The sequence below is a fragment of the Pseudorca crassidens genome, chromosome 1 (genome assembly GCF_039906515.1).
Source record: "Pseudorca crassidens isolate mPseCra1 chromosome 1, mPseCra1.hap1, whole genome shotgun sequence".
Taxonomy (NCBI): domain Eukaryota; kingdom Metazoa; phylum Chordata; class Mammalia; order Artiodactyla; family Delphinidae; genus Pseudorca; species Pseudorca crassidens.
Window position 1 is genome coordinate 188,645,129 of NC_090296.1, and position 14,681 is coordinate 188,659,809.

At 44.0% G+C, this 14,681-nt stretch overlaps 1 protein-coding gene across 1 annotated transcript in view; it reads left to right on the forward strand.

Annotated features, from left to right (window-relative positions):
• Positions 1 to 14,681, forward strand: part of GAD2 (glutamate decarboxylase 2) — a 69,722-nt gene that overhangs the window by 16,484 nt on the left and 38,557 nt on the right. Inside the window, exon 8 of the mRNA XM_067703500.1 lies at positions 8,681 to 8,760. Coding sequence (XP_067559601.1) covers positions 8,681 to 8,760 — 80 coding nt within the window. The remainder of the gene's footprint in view (positions 1 to 8,680; positions 8,761 to 14,681) is intronic.

A 14,681-nucleotide genomic window follows, 5' to 3' on the forward strand; every position in this document is an offset into this window, starting at 1 on the left:
TCCTCATGTGACACAAGCTCTTCCAGAAATAACTTCAGTGAAACAGCATAATCGCATCTAGGAAAACTGTTCCTTATAATCACAGCAGACACTGGGATCTTTCAGGCAAATCACCATAACTAACTCATTCCACTCTTAACACGCCAGGCTCAGCTCGGGTCCACAGCTCCTGGAACCCGTCACCAGTGTTCTGCTGAGGCCCCTCGTGACCTCAGCCCACTTCCGTGGGGAGGTGATTCTCATCATTTGCCTTAGAAAGATGTTTTCATATAACCACACTTTTTGAGAGGGTTTCAATTTCCAAAAAATAGACGTCCTTTCTGTTAAAAACAAAAGCAAAAAGCAAATGGTGACCCAGGCAGCTTGGAAAAAGCTCCCGTGTCATGCTTCTCATTAGACAGAAACACTGACCGAACTTTCAGTAAGTGAACTAGTGAACCGGGTCCACTTCACCCCTGGCACCCCGTCCTCCACCTCTGCGTTCCCCCCTCCTTTTCCTTGTAGGGTCCTCATCACCCCTGTGTCATCTTCTCTTCTACCCAATCCCATCAAAACCTACTCTTAGGAAAGAACCTGAGAGCCATGTATATGATTGTAAAAGCTAAGTGTTGCCTCTCCTGGGGGTATTTTCACTGCAATAGGAGACAAAGGAATGAGGAGACATTCTCAAAGAGCAGGCATTGTACTGTCAGAGAAGAGACAAATAAGAAGAGGACGGTCACCCCTCCAAGTGCCCCTGAGGTCACATTCCTCATCGGGTGGGTGACTCTCCCTTGCTCCAAGTGCCAGGTTGGGAGTCACTGGCTAGACCTATTTTTCTTCAGGTTAGTGGACGGAGCCCATAAGCTTTGGAATGGACTAGAAATGATGATAGGCCCTGCTCTGCCACTTCCCAGGACGTGACTTTGGATTACCTACTTCATTTCTTCCTCATGTGTCCAACAGGGATTATAATAGCCAGCTCACGCAGCTGTTGGGAGGATGAAGTGAGATAATACAGTACCTGGCCTTTAGTAAACATTCCGCAAATGGCAGCTAACACTGCCCTTGTAACCAGCCACCCACTGGTGTCCCGATGGGTAGAGAGCTGAACGTCTCCAGGAGGCAGGATGAAGGCGTATTTGGGGCCAGTTATTTTCTTAAGATGGATAATGGCCCCTCTCCCAAAATACGAAGCAATGCCCAAGGAGTCACAGCTGTGGGAGGGTTTGGATTCTCTATTGTTACTTGTATGATTTTGAGATTTTTTTTTACATGCTCCAATATGGCGTATGTTTATTTTAAGACATAAAGTGAATTAACATGTAATTTAAATTTAATTTTGGTTAATTCATTAACAAAATTCTGCTCAAGGTACCCAGAGAGACCTGAGGATGGCATCACATTAGGCGTGAGGCTGGAGGATTGGAAGGGCCACAACTTTGTGAGCATCTGTTGATGCTGGGTGACCTGTAGGTCCTTCCCATGCAGTAGCTACACTTCTCACACCAACAGGAGAGGGATTCATCCTTGCAGCTGAGCAAACAGTGGTTCAGAATGAGAGAATAACTTGACTAACTAGAGCCAGGTCATTTTATCTCAAATGACCTCTTGCTTTTTTTAAAAAAATTTTTAAATTGAAGTATAGTTGATTTACAATGTTGTGTTAATTTCTGCTCTACAGCAAAGCGATTCCATTATATATATAATCTTCTTCATATTCTTTTCCATTATGGTTTATCACAGGATATTGAATATAGTTCCCTGTGCTATACAGTAGGACCTTGTTGTTTATCCATTCTCTATGTAATAGTTTGCATCTGCTAATTCCTAAGTCCCAATCCATCCCTCCCCACCTTCCCCTCCTTGGTAACCACAAATCTGTTCTCTGTCTGTGAGTCTGTTTCTGTGTCATAGATAAGTTCATTTGTGTCATATTTTAGATTCCACATATAGGTGATACCATACGGTATCTGTCTTTCTCCGTCTGACTTGCTTCACTTAGTGTGATAATCTCTAGGTCCATCCATGTTGCTGCAGGTGGCATTGTTTCATTTTTTTTTAATGGCTAATGTTCCATTGTTTTTATGTACCACATCTTCTTTACTCATTCATCTGTTGATGGACATTTAGGTTGTTTCCATGCCAAGTGACCTCTTTCCACAACACATGTTCATTTCACTCTTCTCAGGATCCTAAAATCATAGAAATAATTGCTTTCATGTGACTGCATACATGCTTAGTGCTGGTGTTCATGCTTGTCACCACACATGCCCGTTGGGTCTGCTTAATCCTGGTGCACACCATTCCTTTCTTTTAAAATATACTTAGGGCACAAACTCACACCGGGGTAACTTTAAACTATAGCTTTGAGGGAAAGTAATAAGGTAGCAGCTTCACAGAAATGCCTTGTGTGCAGATCCACATCACCTCTGACTCACATGGAGTCTCTAAGAACGTGGCGGGCAATCCCCTGCCCTCCAAGTCATGATCATTAGAAATGAATGAGGCGGTCTCCCAGAGTACAAGCTTCTCTGTACGTCAGATGCTTTCCAAAGCAGGGTGCCCTTTTAGACCATTTGAAGAGCAGAAGCAAGAACAAGAGCTACCAGCTTCTCTGAGACAGTATAGGAGGCAAACTAGGGGGTGCCGGGAAGGGGTGTGGAGAAATAGGAGGACAGGGAAAGACTATTGGTCCCGTCATCGATGATGGGGGAGGGGGCTCCAGGGTATGGGGAGAGGTCAAAGGAGCAGATTCCAGCTCTTTCATAGATTGGACTTCAAGCTTTCCTTGCTGGGCATCCATGATGTGTAATGATGCGTAATCCATCCGCCTGTGTTCTGTGTTCCTACACACACGTGCCATTCACTCCATCCACAAAGGGAAAGGCTGTTGGTACGAAAGGATCAGATCCAAGGATGATCGATAGACCTTAGAGCTAAGAGGTAAAGGTTTGATGGACTGTCAGAGAGTTAGGAGCTGAGTATTCCAGCCTAGTGTGTCCTTTTTCTTTGTTTGAAGTCTTTGGGTTGCTTCTTTTTCTTTCCCCCAAGCAGCTCGTCTGGTTAGAAGGGCCTACAACTGCTTCCGGCTTGGGAAGGACCCCATGGGAGGCTGTCTGGGGTGGGTGCCAAGAAGACCTCTGGACATGCTTTTATTTTATTTTATTTTTGTTTCAACTATTACCCTTTATTATAATTATTACTATCATAAGTGACTATGCAAATATCCATAGAACAATTTCTTTTTAAAAAATTTTTATTGGAGTATAGTTGATTTACAGTCTTGTGTTAGTCTCAGGTGTACAGCAAAGTGAATCCGCTATACATATACATACAGCCACTTGGATGTGCTTTTAGAATAGGCCATAGATAAGAGGCACTGGGGTCCATTTAGCCCACCATCATCTGGCCCCAATCACCAAAGCCACACGTCAACACTGCGGCCAGAGATTTACGGCAGCAAATAGTGGATATTTCCCTGAACTTGTTCTCTGCGCACATGGTCAAATTCAACAGATGCTTGTTACCTATTTCAACAAAGTCTTCGCCCTCGTGCAGCCTATCCTAGTAGGGGAAAGACAGTAGGCTAATAAATATCGACTCTCATGTCAGGTGGTGACAAGAGAGTGGCATGGTCATGGCCTACTTTGCAACATGGTCGTGAAAGGTGTCTGTGGAGGTGATGTATAGCAGAGACCTGCATCAAGTGAGGCAGGGAGCCACATGCATAGATGAGGGAAGGGTTTTCTAAGAAATGCAACAGCAAGTAAAAAGGTCCAGAGGCAAGAACAAATTTAGCAAAGCTCACAAAAGACCAGGAAGGCCACTACCACCAGGTAGAGAGCAAGAGGGGAGGGGACGAGGGAGAGGAGGTAGGGGCGACAGCTGGCTGCGGAGGGCTGTCTTGATCATCTTTGTGTCCCCGGAGCCTCGGACGCTTTCCCTGAAACCCTGCGGCCCACAAGGCAGCCGAAGCTGAGCCTCCGTTAAATATCTGGATGTGACCAACAATGGCTTGAAAGAATGAAGGCGGCTGTATAAAGTGCTTATCTCAATTGTAATGGAGGAGGAGAAACCGCATGGCAAGAGACCGAAATGCTTTGTCTCAGAGCTTTCTACCATTCCCCTTACTCTCCCACCATGCCTAAAGACGGGAGACATTTACTGTCCCCATTAAAGAAGAAAGATCCCTAGGCGTATTCTCCAGTCATGGGGATGGGTGGGATGGGCTCTCGTTCTCACACCTTCTTACTCTGGATCATCTCATCCCACTCAAGCCCCAAAACTTGCTTCTTTTAAAATGACAATTATTCTATAACTGTAAAATCCCATGTTTAATTGCACCCAGTTAAATTATCAGCTGAATTATGTAGCCCATATCAACATTACTTATATTTTTTAAAAGATGGAGAAATTAATCTTCACCCTTGAGTTTTTCATTTAGTGTAAAATAAAAATCATATGGGTTTTAATATCTGTTACCCTTGAATAGAAACATGATTTAGTCCTAAGTAACCACTAGATTCTATCAGGGGTCTATGGTTTTTTTTCCAGAATCAGGGTGGGGGGAGGGGGCTCTTCGTTAACTCATCCCCCAGCCATTCCATTGATGAACAACTGATCATTACAAGACCCCTGATGATTTGGGGATGCGACAGAATCCTTGTAGCTTCCAATTTGTGTTCATGGTTTTACCTTCTGAAGTCACCCGGCGCGTCTACCCCCATCCTGGCACAGCCCTTCAGATGTGAACCCGCCATGCCACGTGTCCCTAACGCCCTCTGCTTGTGACCAAGCATCCTCTGAGCTCTCTCTAGATACCTGGTTCCCAGGGTCCTCAGCCTCCAGGACGCTGCCCTTGCTCTGATTTATCAACACGTGGTTCCATTAAACATGGTGCCAAGGAGTAAGAATGATTCTCCTCACATGTTCTCACCAGCACAGGGAGTCCTGCCACTTAAGCTGTCTTCACGTTTCTTCGTCACTCGGAAGTGTCTTTTTTTTTCCCACTCAAGTGCCTTCTTTCTTGGTCCCTGGCTATTTATGGATAACATTTAGCTATTTCCCTGCTCCCTCTCCTGAAAACGTAAACAAACTCACTGTTTGATACCTAATTTTCTTTTTCACTCCTTTGTTCCCCATCTCGAAGCTTCCTGTTCCATCAAGTGTTTTTCCTTTAGATGTGCAGCATTTGGTATGGTGATCCATTATCCTAGGTAATTGCACCTCATTTGAGAATCCCCATTCTTCCTCATTAAAGGCCAGACAAGACTACTTCCTCGCATCGACCGGGTGCACCAGATCTCTTACTTACCCCCCGGGGGCCATTTAGCTGTTTAGTGCTGTCAAAAGTTCAGGAAGGAAAAAAACAGAAACAAAACCAGCGAATCACCGAAGTCATAATTAGTAAAAGTTTATGGTACACATGTTACCAAACCCAAGCTCAGTCTGCTTGCTGCAGGGCAGGCCAATAATTGGGAGACGGGGTGTTGAGGCAAGGAGTGGTGACTTCGTTCAGAAAGCCAGGTGTCTGAGAAGACGGTGGATTAGCAGCCCAGAACACCAACTTACTGGGGTCTGGATGCCAGTTTCTTTTATAGAACAAAGAGGGGGAGGGGGTGAGGAAGTAAAGTAAAAAGGCCGTAGGTCTTGCAAAACATCTCCTGGCTTGGCCAGCATTGGGGAGGGAATGTGTTAATTTCTTCTTTTCTGTAGCCTTTCACAGGTGGGCAGGGTCAGAATGTCTCCCTGTGAGCTGAACAAAGGCGCTTTAGTTTAACATTCAGACAGAGGGGCAGGGTCCCTGAGGCAGGCCATTATGTATGCTTACAGTTATAGATAGCATCCTTTTATTGATTACAGTAGCAAAAGCAACGAAAAGCAAAGGTTGAAGCAAAAGAAACAGATCCAACATGGAGTCAGATTTTGCTCTTCCCTGTTACACACATACCAAAAAGACAGTTTGCAAACCATGAGCGCTCCAACCAAAACGTGGAAGGAGACTCAGAGGTGGATTTTACAAAGCAGCTTATATAACGTGGAGGCAGTGACTGTTGATTCTTCCCAGTGATTGGTTGCAATAGAATTTTCTTAAATGAAAGGGAATTGGTTAGTGGTTCCCTCATATGAATCGGGGAGAACAATTTAAGTCTCACGATTTTCAGAGGCGTTAAGTGAGAAGTGACCCAGGTCAAGTGAGCCTCACTTGTCTTGCAAAATCAGCTAAATTAAGCTTTGCTTCTCTGACTAAACTGGTTTTGTCTGCTCAGGGAATATTCGAGTCTCCGTTTGTGTTTGATTTAACAGCGCTTACAAGCTCATCCACTGAGGGGCCTAATCTGGGTAGTGAATGCTTGCTCAGTGGGGCAGCTGGCACCTCGACTCTGTGCCCTCCTGGCAGAAACAGACTTAGTGCTGTTTTCCCCCTGAGCATCTTCTTTCAGGGGTGGTCCAGGGATCCAGTAACTATGTAAGAGAGAACACTTTTTTTTTTTTTTTGGTGGAGGAGTCATGTATCTTTCCAATGAAGCTTTCTTAGTTCCCAGGTATCTTCCTAAGGATTCTGCATGTTGTCTTCCTAAGGTTGTAAAATGAGACTAATCCTTTTCCATCTCTACTCTTAGCTACACGGGGCTTTTAGAGCTCCTCTATTCAGTGCCTCATTTATTGGTTTATAGTATTGGCTGCTGTTATAAATGTGATTTCTTCTTGCTTACTAGCCACACCCCCTAGAAATATGCATGTTAACAGTTCCTAGGCTGCATATTTAAGAATTCCGAGGAGCCATTGACATATGTACACTATTGATACTATGTATAAAATAGAGAACTAATGAGAACCTACTGTAGAGCACAGGGACCGCTACTCAGTGCTCTGTGGTGACCTAAATGGGAAGGAAATCCAAAAAAGAGGGGATATATGTATACATGTAGCTGATTCACTTTGCTGTACAGCAGAAACTCACACAACATTGTAAAGCAACTATACTGCAATAAAAAATAATTTAAAAAAAGAAAAAGAATTCAGAGTCAAAAGCAGGCATTCGAGGAGAGTACACTCTGGAGCCATCATTTAAAATTCCAGTCAGCAGCCCTTTGGTGATGTAAATTGAGGAAGCAGCTCCCCTTTTGGAAAGCTTAATGATCTGTAGTTAATAGTAAGAGGCTGCTCACAGATGCAGTACAGCTGGGCGAGGTTAGCCCCTCTCCACTCTCCAGATTGCACAGTGATTACAGACATCGAGATTCGGATTCTTCCCCGGAATCAATAACCAAAATCACAAACAAAGATTCAGTGGTGGCCCGTCAGGGTGGCCTTTCCGCGGGCGCTGTTTGCCAAGCCAGTGACTGATGCCTCCTTCCTGATCACACCCTGGGCTGGACAGTCATCTCCACAACAGACAGCCCCTCCAATGAGTCTGGGATGAAGAGTGCTGGATTTCAGGCCAGCTTCTCTTACTTGAGTGCGCACAATTTCACTGAACTCGAGAGAAACTGAATGTAATCTCTGGGTAGGGAAATGTCAGTCTGGGAGCCATACAGTACACAGCTGCTGTCGCTGTGTTCTTATGCCTTGTACGTGAGATTGGCGTAGGTTACTATGTGTTGGGGTAACAGGTTCTTGAATAATTTCCAGGGTCTTGTTATCTTCATGCAAAAGCCCAAGCGAATTCAACAACAACAAAAAACTAACCAACCCCCTTCAGAAAAGGGCAAAGAACTTGTATAGACATTTCTCCAAAGAAGATGTACAAATGGCCAATAAGCACATGAAAAGATGCACAACATCACTAATGATTAGAGAAATACAAAGCAAGATCATAATGAAGTAGCACCCCACACCCATTTGAATGACTATTATCGAAAAACAGAAAACAACACCATTGACAAGGGTATGGAGAAATTGGAATAGTTGTGCACTGTGCGTGAGAAAGTAAAGTGGTGCAGCCTTATGGAAGAAAATAGAGCAGTTCCTCAAAAACAGAATTACCATATGATCCAGCAATTCCACTTCTGGGTATATATACCCAAAAGAATTGAAAGCGAGGCTCAGGGCTTCCCCGGTGGTGCAGTGTTTGGGAGTCCGCCTGCTGATGCAGGGGACACGGGTTCGTGTCCCGGTCCGGGAAGATCCCACATGCCGCGGAGCGGGCTGAGCCTGTGCGTCCGGAGCCTGTGCTCCGCAATGGGAGAGGCCACAACAGTGAGAGGCCCGCGTATCGCAAAAAAAAAAATAATAATAAAAAATAAATAAAATAAAATAAAAGCAAAGGCTCAAGGAGATATTTGTACATCCATGTTCATAGCAGCATTATTCACAATGGCCAAAAGGTAGAAGCCACCCAGGGGTCCGTTGATGCATGAATGAAAAAACAGATTGCTGTGTATACATAAAATGAATGTGATAGAGCATTAAGAAGGAAGGAAATTCCGAGACATGCTACAACATGGATGAACCTTGAGGACATTATGCTCGTGAAATAAGGCAGTCACAGAAAAACAATTATTGTGTGGTTCCACTTACATGAGGCACTAAAGTAGTCAGATTCATAGAGATAGAAAGTAGAATGGTAGTCACCAGGGGCTGGGGAGGGAGGAATGGGGCGTTGTTGTTTAATGGATACAGAGTTTCAGTTTTGCAAGATGATCAAGACTTAAGCAGATAGATGGTAGTGATACAAATGTACTTTCTTTTTCAGAGCCATTTTTCTCTCAAGAAGGGAGCTGCAGCCTTGGGCATTGGAACAGACAGTGTGATTCTGATTAAATGTGATGAAAGGTGAGCATGAACCTGCAACCCTTGTCGGTTAGCAGTTTGCAAATTCTACACATGCATCTCAAAAGGACTAAAGTCCGAAAACAGGCAATGACTGTAGAACAGCAAACCTGCATCCATCCCAGCTGCTGGCCTTTGCTGTTTCTTTTTCACTCTTGCTTGGAGTCCTGGGACATTGTTCCTCCATGCCGCTAACGCATTCACAGCCTTTGACTGAATCAGAACCTTTGTTAAATCAATCAAAATATTCTGGGGCTTCCCTGGTAGCGCAGTGGTTGAGAGTCCGCCTGCCGATGCAGGGGACATGGGTTCGTGCCCCGGTCTGGGAAGATCCCACATGTCGCGGAGCGGCTGGGCTCGTGAGCCATGGCCGCTGAGCCTGCGCGTCCGGAGCCTGTGCTCCGCCATGGGAGAGGCCACAACAGTGAGAGGCCCGCGTACCACAAGAAAAAAAAAAAAAAAAATTCTGCACCAAGAGGCGCAGAAGGACATTCATCACCTGGGCACTTAAGCAACAACCAGCAGGTTGAGAACTGATTTATGGAGGTGTCATCATCCCAGGCACCATAGATCGTGTGAACTTGATGAAGTGATTACAGGAGGGGGGACAGTTTAGGGAGCAAGAGGTAAATACTGCCCCCAGCAACTCATCAGCTCAGTGCCTGAACCAAAGAGCTCTCTTAGGAAACAGCCGTCTTAATTGGCACCCAAACGTTGTAGGTACTCTGGAAAAAGGTGGAGGGGAGGTTAATATATTAATATAAGAAAATACACTTAGTCTTTAAAGAATGGAGTAAGAAATTCCACTAAATTAAAAGGATGCCACCCATTTCACCATTTATTTATTCATACATATTTATTAGACAGACATTTATGACTGCTCACCATGGCACTAGGCTCTAGAATAGCATAAGGTGTAATCCCAGTTCCCTGACCATGTATGGCCTAAGTGGGGAGATGTAGTAACGTCAGAAGGATGGCAGGCTCACCTGAGGTGGAGCAGGGGAGGTGAAGTGCTGGAACTGACAGGAATTACTGACTGGCCGGTGAGTGTGCAGGTTGAGAGGTGAGTCGAGGGGGAACGCCAGGCTTCGGGCTCACCAGCTAAGCCCTCGCGGTGCTATTCTCCGAGGCAGAGAGCCCCGCCGAAGTGAAAAGTTTAGATGTGGAGCTGCCGAGTGTGAAGAGCTTATGAGATGAGACGTCCAAGTGAGGGTGTCAGGTAGGCACCTGGGAATAGCAGCCTGGATGTCAGAAGGTGTACAGTGGGAGCCACGCAGAGTGGCCTGGGAAGGAGCTCGGGAGCATCCCCATTTCGGGGACAGGCAGAGTCAGAGGGGCCCGCAGTGGAGACTGGGAAGCAACAGCCACAGTTGTTGGAGAAGAATCAGGACCCGGGGCCATGAGGGCCACGGGTGTGTTTCTAGAAGGAGTGGTTAACAGCAGCAAACGCCACCAGTAGATGAAACGAGGGTCGACAACTGCCCCTCAGCTTTCCTGATGAGAAGGGGGCTGGCGAGTCTGGCAGGAGCAGCTTCAGTAGAGGCGTGAGCGTGGCAGGCAGTTTGCAGGGGGTGGAAGGGTGAGGGGAGAGGAAACGGAGACGGAAGGCAGACGTTTCTAGAGGTGGAGCCGCGAAGGGAAGGTGGTAGGGCAGAAGCTGGACGGAGAAGATGTCGAGTCCAGGATGGTTTTGGTTTGGTTGTTTTAAGGAAGGGAACTCAAGGTGTATCTAACTGTGCAATGAAGGGTCTGCTAGAGATGAAATGTGAATTATATGAAAAAAAAGGGATAAAGTAGCCAAGCTTTCATTTCCTTTGTGAGTTCCTTATTCTTCTGGCTAAAATTATGTAGGATCTTCCTCTCAAGAGCTCACAAGACGTCTGAAATCATCTTACATTATAAAATGGGAAGGAGACAGAGGGGGAAGCAGGAGTGGTGATGGAAGGGCAGGGGCGAGGTTTAGGGAGGGCTGGCGGGGAGCGGAGGGGGCAGGGCTCCGGGCTATTGCTGCGCTGACCACCTGCTAATGGATTTCAGTCGGGAAACCCTCAGAGTTGGAAGGGTTCTTGGACATTTATTCATCCAGCCTTTTTTTTTTAACTTTGTATTTTTGTGAATAATTTCAAACAAAGAAAAATTACAAGGATAGTAACAGGAACTCTCATACACCCTCACCCAAATTCACCAATTGTTAACATTCTGACATAGTTGCTTGATCACTGTCTCTCCATGTATGCAATTCAATATTACATGTTGAATGTAATGAATATTACATGCATACATTATTTGTATATTACAGATATAATTTTTTCAGAACCATTTGAGAATTCCTTGCAGACATGCCCTTTTTACCCCTTAATACTTCAATGCGTATTTTTTGATAACAAGGATATTCACTTACATAATCGCAGTCCAGTTATCAAAATCAGGAAATTTGACATTGACACAAGACTATTATTTAACCTATACACCCTATTCAAATGTCATCAATTGTCCCAATACTATCCTTTGGAGCTATTTTTTTTCCCTGTCCAGGATCGCAGATTACACTTAGTTGTCATGACTGTTTATTCCCCTTTAATCTGGAACATGTCCTCAGCCTTCCTTTGTTTTTCATGACATTGATATTTTGAAGAGTGTAAACCATTTATTTTGCAGAATATTTCTTAATTTGGCTTTGTCTGACGTTTCCTCATGGTTAGATTCAGGCGATGCATTTTGGGCAGGAATTCCGGGGAGGCGATGCCTGTCTTTCTCAAGTATATCCGATCAGGAGTAATGTCCGCTCGCCTATTGGTTAAGGTGGTGCCTGCCAGGTCTCTCCACTGTAAAATGACTATTCTCTACTTTGCAGTTAATAAATATCTGTAGGGGATGCTTTAAGACTATATAAATATTGTGTTCCTCCTAAAACATTCGTTTAGTAGTTTAGCATCCATTGATGATTCTTGCCTGAATTATTATTATGATGGTTGCAAAACAGTGATTTTCTAACTCCATCATTCCTTCTAAGTTTACTAGGTCCTTTCATTCTACTGTAAGGAAGAACTTTCCTTTCCCTTTTTCTCTCTCTCTCTCCATCTCTCTTTCTCTGTCTCTGTCTGTCTGTCAATCTATCTGTATGTCTCTGTTATTTATTATCAGTATGGACTTACAGGTACTTTAAGAAAGTAATTCTCTCTAGCATTCTCTTCCATTCTCTTTGATTTCTCCATCGCTTGCTCCTTTAGGGTTCCCTTTCACTTACCTAAGTTACTAGTAAATTGCTGTTAAACCTTACAGAAAATAAGTCTGACCAAGATATGTGATGCCTGGTTGGCACACGGCTAGAAGAGTCACCAGCCTTCCTAGCTCCCTTGTAACACAAGAGTTCTGTTAGCTATTTTGATTAACACTTTTATACCACAAAAATTAACTACTTATGCTTTTGTATACATTTTTAGTTCTTTCAACTTATCACTTAGCTTTGTCAATTACAGTTACATTTCCCTGCTCTCCTGAAGTACCACACTTTGCCACACAATTGATGTAAACAATTGAAAGTATAAATAATCTGGGGTCATTATAGTCTTTTATTAAATTAGCTGAGTTGTGGCCAGTGCCTGGAGGCAGTAGGGAAGCTAATTAACTTTCTGGTCCTCAGGGAGCTACTGAGAGCACTGTAATAAGATAGACATCACCCTGAATCAATTATTATCGCTCAGGGCTGTGGGGAGCCCCCTGAGTGTCATATCTCCTATGGGTTTGGATGCAGAGAATTCAGAGATGCTAGCAGTGTCTGTGCTTCATTACGTCCTATATCAGGAAGGATTCTAAAATAATAATAGCTGACACATATGGGGTGTTTATCATACGCCAGGCACAGTCCTAAGCACTTTACACAGTGGCTCTAATTAATTCGTTTATTAGAGACACAGAAGTATGTTCCCTCACATTTCCCTGGTGCTGACATAGCCTGTGAAGAGTTTCTATGTACACAGTAGTCTTAAACAGTATGACGTGGTCTCCTTTCTCCATTTGACTCATGGTCTTGGCAGGGTGTGACAGCTCCAAGGTCACATAGCTGGGAAGTGAAGAATCAGAGGTTGGACTCAGAAGAGAACTCCAAGTGTTCAACAATTAAGCATGGTCCCTTCTCTTTTTGTGTTTTCCATTTTTTTCAAGTTGTGGTAAAATACACATAAAATTTACCCTCTTAACCGTTTTTAAGGGTACAGGTCAGCGATGTGAACTACGTTCACATTGTTGTGCTACCATCACCGCTTTCTGTCTCCGAAACTCTTTGCACCTTGCCAAACTGAAAGTCTATACCCATTAAAAACTTTCCGCTCTCCTTCCCCCCGGCCCCTGGCAACCGCCATTCTACTTTCTGTGTCTATGAATTTGACTGCTTTCAGCACCTCACTCCTTTTTGTCTTTTTGTGATTAACTTGTTTCACTCAGCACAATGAATGCCTCAAGGTTCATCGTGTTGTAGCAAATGTCAGAATTTCCTTCTTTCTTATGGCTGATTCCTCTGTTGAAGGACACTTTAGGTTGTTTCCTAATCTTGTCCACTGTGAATAACGCTGGAATTCACATGGGAGTACAGATATCCCTTTGAAATATTGATTTCATTTCCTTTGGATAATTAACAAGGAGTGGGATTCATAGATCACATTGTATTTCTACTTTTAATTTTCGAGGAACCTCCAACCATACTGTTTCCGTTGTGGCTGTATTAATTTACACTCCCCCCAAGAGTGTACAAAGGTTTCCTTTTCTCTACAAACTTACCAACATTTGTTTTTTCTTGTCTTTTTGACAATAGCCATCCTAACGAACTGTTAGGATGTAACTAATAGTAACATGTAACTGTATGTGTTAGCATACAGTATTTGTTTTTCTCATTCGACTTACTTCACTCTGTATGACAGACTCTAGGTCTGTCCACCTCACTACACATAACTCAATTTCGTTTCTTTTTATGGCTGAGTAATATTCCATTGTATATATGTGCCACATCTTCTTTATCCATTCATCTGTCGATAGACGCTTAGGTTGCTTTCATGTCCTGGCTAGTAAATAGTGCTGCAATGAACATTGTGGTATGTTCTCTTCTTTTACTCTTTTTGAATTATGGTTTTCTCAGGGTATATGCCCAGTAGTGGGATTGCTGGGTCATATGGTAGTTCTATTTGTAGTTTTTTAAGGAACTTCCATACTGTTCTCCATAGTGGCTGTATCAATTTACATTCCCACCAACAGTGCAAGAGGGTTCCCTTGTCTCCACACCCTCTGCAGCATTTATTGTTTGTAGATTTTTTTTTTTTTGCGGTACGCGGGCCTCTCACTGTTGTGGCCTCTCCCGTTGCGGAGCACAGGCTCTGGACGCGCAGGCTCAGCAGCCATGGCTCACAGGCCTAGCCTCTCCGCGGCATGTGGGATCTTCCCAGACCGGGGCACGAACCCGTGTCCCCTGCATCGGCAGGCGGACTCTCCACCACTGCACCACCAGGGAAGCCCTGTTTGTAGATTTTTTGATGATGGCCATTCTGACCATGTGAGGTGAGAGGAGATATCTCATTGTAGTTTTGATTTGCATTTCTCTAATGATTAGTGATGTTGAGCATCCTTTCATGTGTTTGTTGGCAGTCTGTATATCTTCTTTGGAGAAATATCTATTTAGGTCTTCTGCCCATTTTTGGATTGGGTTATTTATTTTTTTGTTATTGAGCTGCATGAGCTGCTTATAAATTTTGGAGATTAATCCTTTGTCAGTTGCTTCATTTGCAAATATTTTCTCCCATTCTGAGGGTAGTCTTTTCATCTTGTTTATGGTTTCCTTTGCTGTGCAAAAGCTTTTAAGTTTCATTAGGTCCCATTTGTTTATTTTTGTTTTTATTTCCATTTCTCTAGGAGGTGGGTCAAAAAGGATCTTG